The sequence below is a fragment of the Montipora capricornis genome, chromosome 1, assembly GCF_036669925.1.
Source record: "Montipora capricornis isolate CH-2021 chromosome 1, ASM3666992v2, whole genome shotgun sequence".
NCBI classification, from domain to species: domain Eukaryota; kingdom Metazoa; phylum Cnidaria; class Anthozoa; order Scleractinia; family Acroporidae; genus Montipora; species Montipora capricornis.
The window spans coordinates 39478773-39483772 of NC_090883.1; the positions used below are offsets into that span (position 1 = coordinate 39478773).

General features: G+C 38.3%; 2 protein-coding genes across 2 annotated transcripts in view; one reads left to right on the top strand and one right to left on the bottom strand.

The window, feature by feature from the left end:
* The first annotated feature begins 380 nt into the window (after positions 1-380).
* LOC138043132 (ras-related protein O-RAL-like) lies at positions 381-2391 on the top strand. The gene is made up of 2 exons (XM_068889268.1): positions 381-606; positions 807-2391. The coding sequence occupies exons 1-2, from the start codon at positions 502-504 to the stop codon at positions 1293-1295; spliced, it is 594 nt and encodes a 197-aa protein (XP_068745369.1). The 5' UTR covers positions 381-501; the 3' UTR covers positions 1296-2391.
* Positions 2392-2893: 502 nt separating this feature from the next.
* The window catches only part of LOC138043105 (cyclin-dependent kinase 12-like), an 11244-nt gene continuing 9137 nt past the window's right edge, over positions 2894-5000 (bottom strand). Inside the window, exon 9 of the mRNA XM_068889235.1 lies at positions 2894-4254. Within this exon, the coding sequence (XP_068745336.1) occupies positions 3462-4254 (793 nt within the window). The 3' untranslated portion in view covers positions 2894-3461. The remainder of the gene's footprint in view (positions 4255-5000) is intronic.

The following is a 5000-nucleotide window of genomic DNA, read 5'->3' on the forward strand; positions in this document are numbered from 1 at the left end:
TGATAGTTCGTTCGCGTGAAGTTCATGAAAGTACTAATAAACGTATATTTGCCGTATAGTTTCAACTGTTGACGTAAATGAATTTATATTTTGCGTAAATGAACAGCAAAAGGTGTAATTTCAAACTTGTTTGAAATAGTCCATTTGTACATTTTTGTAAAAGTTTATTTTTTCTTTTATGATGAAGACAGTGACGTTGTTAACAAGTTGAAAAATAAAAAGGACATAAACATTATTTCTGTTACCAAAGGCCTCCTTGTCTTGAAACTGTGAACACTTCGATTTATTTGCGATTTATATCTTTCATGTATGATACTAAAAATAAACCTTGCGTAGTTATCACGTGATTGCGCTTAACTTTGCATGATGATTTCTAGTGCGGTTACTCAGCAATTAGGTGCAAGGGTGTTGATACTGTCGGCTGAGCTATCAGGAAAGCGGCCTTGTCTTGTGCATTTGTTAAAACATTAGGCCGACACTAACTAGCTGAAGATTGCTAAGATGGCAAATTCAAAAGAGAAGCAGCTGAGCTTGCACAAAGTTATAATGGTTGGAAGTGGAGGGGTCGGAAAGTCAGCTTTAACTTTACAATTCATGTACGATGAGGTTGGTACTTCTGAATGAATCTCTACATTTTTAGTTTTTCGAGTATTTGGCCGTTCAAAACCAACCTAAAATAGCCTGAATTATCTAAAAACCTGTACTGCGAAGGGAAAAAGCCTAAAAGGAGAGAGCTGTGCAGGTGACAGCCGGGTTACACGCCTGAATTGTTTTCATTAGTGATTTGATTTTATTGTTGATTTCAGTTTGTTGAAGACTACGAACCGACCAAAGCCGACAGCTATCGTAAAAAGGTTGTTTTAGACGGCGAGGAATGCCAGATAGACATTTTGGATACAGCAGGCCAAGAAGATTATGCAGCAATTCGTGATAATTATTTTCGAAGCGGTGAAGGTTTTCTTTGCGTATTTTCGATTACTGAATCCGAGTCATTTGAGGCAACGACGGAGTTCAGAGAGCAGATCCTTCGAGTGAAGGGGGACGATGAAAAAATTCCTTTTCTGCTTGTTGGAAACAAATCCGATTTAGAAGAAAAACGACAAGTGACTGCCGACGAAGCTCTCGCGAAAGCGAAGGAGTGGAACGTAGAATGCATCGAAACGTCGGCGAAAACTAAAGCGAACGTTGATAAAGTATTCTTCGACCTCATGAGGGAAATCAAATCTCGTAAAGAAGATGGTCTAAAGCCAGCGAAACCGAAGATACCAAAGAGAAGAAAATGTGTTGTTCTGTAGATTGTAGTCAATATTATGCAAGTTTTAATATGTTTGTATCTTCGGTCAACGGAGGTGTGACTATCACGAAAACACCTCACAACGTGCATTTTTTTTGAAATATTGATCAGTATTTTTTTCGAAATAAAAGACTTGAGCTGTTCAAATTGTGAAAAAAATAACATTTGGCCACATTCAGTCTAATGCCTAGCCTGTGAGCAGGCCTCATTTTTTTCTTTTTTCTTATTCGGAAAAAAAAAAAAAAACAAGCCTTCAGAATAAGTTTAATCACTGGTTGGTGATACAAATTCACAGGGCCTGAACAATCGATGATGGGAAAATCAATCGATCAATCGATTACCGTTAATTAATTGACATCAATTGCCATCAGCCAATCGATAATCACGAAAGTAGTGGTGATCTTTATCGATAGAGTGTCTTTGATTGGCATTCCTATTGGTAATCAATGAAAATCACACTGTCATGCTAAATTTCCTGTTTTTAGGTCAAGACTGGGTAAAAATTCTAAATTAGTACTCTAGCTCATATGTAGAACACTCCTGACAAGTCACTGAGATGATACGAAATATAAAATGGCACAACAAACTATTCGTATCTAACTTTTGGCTACTTTCAGATGACGTCTCCAAACTTGAAAAAATTGGCCAATTTCAAGTTTCAATCTATTTCCATCCCCTTTATCCATAGGCTGCAAACAACAAAGAATAGCTTCAGAGCACTTAGATACATTGATGCAAAGAAGTCGTTTAGAAAATATTGTGACACTGCCTCTTTAAATTGATAGATTCTCATCAATATCGATCACAAAAACTTGCGCGATCGAATGCCCATCGGTTATCAATGTCAATCAATTGATATTGATTGCATCGATTCCATCAATATTATTGTTCAGGCCCTCAAATTCAAGGTAAAGAGCTTGCTGTAAATAATGAAAACCTGACTTGGATTTAACCCTTCATGCAACTTTAATTCTGTGAGTCGGAATGTCATAGGGCTTTCTTAATTCTCTGATCATTGTTGAATATTTCCCTCAGACTTGTTTCAGTCCAGCTTATGCCAGGTTGAAAATAAACAAATTTCATTGTTGACTCGTTAATATTGCAAGTCATCTGTAACAGAAGTTTTGAAGAAAGGTGTTCATGGGGTTTTAAGGTTGTTTTGATAGTGTGGTCCCTTTAACTTCTGATGCGTACAGTTAAATGTTCACTGGGTGGATAGAGCTGGATAAATCACTACCTAGTGAGTGAAAAACTCTATTGATCTAGTTGACAGCACTTATCTCCAGGGTGGTGATTTATCTGGTGGACAGCAGAAGAAAAAAAAACATGGACATTCATTGTCTTTACTGGTGAAAGGGTTTTCAGACACAGCCTTTTGTGCTCTAATAACTATTTTGTCTGCAAATATTGTAGTTTCTCCCACCGCTTCTCTCTGGTAGCCTCCCATTCATTTCTTTTCAGGGGAGTTGTATTTCACCTCCTCCCCACAAGGGAGGTAAAATGTGGTTTCCCTGAGCATGACTGCATGGGGGCAGTGAGCACCTAATGACCATCCAATTACATGTATTTTTTAGAGCAAGTAATCAAAAGCTACAGAGCTCTCAAATGCACTGTTTTATTTTTTTACTTAAAACATTTTGACTAGCTGAAGTCTCTTATGGCATCAAAATGATCTACAGGGATTACTGCCTTGGACATCATGCCCTCTCAATGTAAAAAGAACTTCACAGGGGGTAGAAAAAAACGTTGACTTTCTTTTGACAAGATCCCTTTGACCTGCTATTCAAAAATAAAATTATCTATTTACAAGCCCTCTACAGTGAACTGAAATTAGCAGTATTTAGACTTACGCAGTGGCATTAAGGTACTGGGTGTTGCCTGTCAGTAGGAAACATTATTAAGGACCTGTTTAAAAAAAGAGTAATGTTGTGCCTTAATTTGAGTTCACACTTTGAAATAAGACAGTGGTACAAACACAGATTGCCTGAGCTTTTGTGTATGCTGCAGTAAAATATCAGAAATGTGTTTCTGTCTTTGCTTTGTTTCTGAAAGAATGTGCAAAGACCTACTTTGCTAAAAGCTGTTTCTAGGCAAAGTAGGTGATATATACCTTCTTGTAAACAGGACCTTTGTTTTTACAGTAATAATTTTCATAAGATAACTTCTACTACCATCTTGAGTAAGTTTCCCCACCACGCACTGGGCTAGATGGCAATTTTTCAGTGCCAATGGGATAACGATCATATTGTGAGTCACTGTAATCAAAAATTTCACGCCTTTGAGAGAACGAATCTGAATAATGTTCTCTATAAAGGTATGAAGCTGATTCCTTCCTGCATAGTGAAGAAGACTCGTCATAATCTTTGTCTCTGCTGCTATCTGTATACCCATATCGTTTATAGTGATCATGATATGATCCTTCAGTTTGATGATCAACAGGTGGAGACAGTTGTTCATAGTGCACACTTGATTGAGAATATCTACTACCCCTTCCATTGTCAACATTTTCCCTGGCATACAGATGTGAATAATCTTCAGTCTTAAACACACTGTTTCTGGAGCCTTCACTATAATCCTGTTGATAGTCTCGTTGGTAATATGAATCTTGTAAATAAGCTGCTTTTGGGTGCTCTTCTGCGTATGAATACTGACTTGACTGCTTGCCATCAAAATAGGGATGTCCATCCCTTGCAGAATAGGGATTTGCTGAAGTATCTTCAGTTTCCATCTCAACTGTTTCAATGCTTTGTCTGCGTAGGAAAGCAGAAGTCTCTAAAGCTGTCTCTTCCTGGCCCTCTATTGGCATCTGAGTGGGAAGGTTGCTTGGAGGTTCCAAGGAGTCAGCAGCAGATTCTCGTCTACCTTGCTTCACTGAGCCCCCATCATCTGCACCTTTTCCTTCACCTTTGCGTCTCCTCTTTTTGCACCACATCTCATGACAATCCTGCCATGTTGGTAAGCTAAATGATGCAACAGAAAGCAATGATCACCAGTTATGTCAGAAATAGTTTCAAACCATCCTAAATCAAGAGGGAATTACACCTTAAGCCAAATCTCTTGAAAAACTCAGCAAGCCAGCATGCTCAAGTGTGGATCAGAAATTAGAGTGATGTAAACAATTTGTTGTGGAAAATTACACTTACACTCTTACTGCACCTCACACAAATTTCATACCCAGGGCCATGCCCCTCCAATTTTTCGCCCCAAAAAAGTAAACACACGAGTATAAAATGTTGAAAATAGAATTTCTTCTTCCAGAAGTTTGAAACAACAAGATGTCAGTAATTCCAGACAGAATCATTCCTGATAAACATTAATTAAAGTACCATTTCCCCAATTCATATTTTTACGCGGTGATACAAAACTACAGGACAAAACCAGCTAAAAATTACAGCAAACGAGAAATGAGACAAATGTAAATGTGTCAAATCATTTTGACATCCAGGCGACTCACTCTCTTCATTACTGGATTCGTCTTTGGAACATGATCTAAACTCAGCAACATCCTCTCAAAAACCCCGAATATCAAATCAGAAGTCGCTCTTATCCTCGGTAAGGCCCGAGGATAATAAGGCGAACATCTAGGGTGAGAAAGTAGAAAGTCTAGCTTGTGCTGCAGAATGCCAGAGAGGAGTTTGAGAGTGGCCAGGATTATGCTGCTGTTGAGTGTATTGAAGCAGTTGGTTTCCTATTACCTCTACTCGGA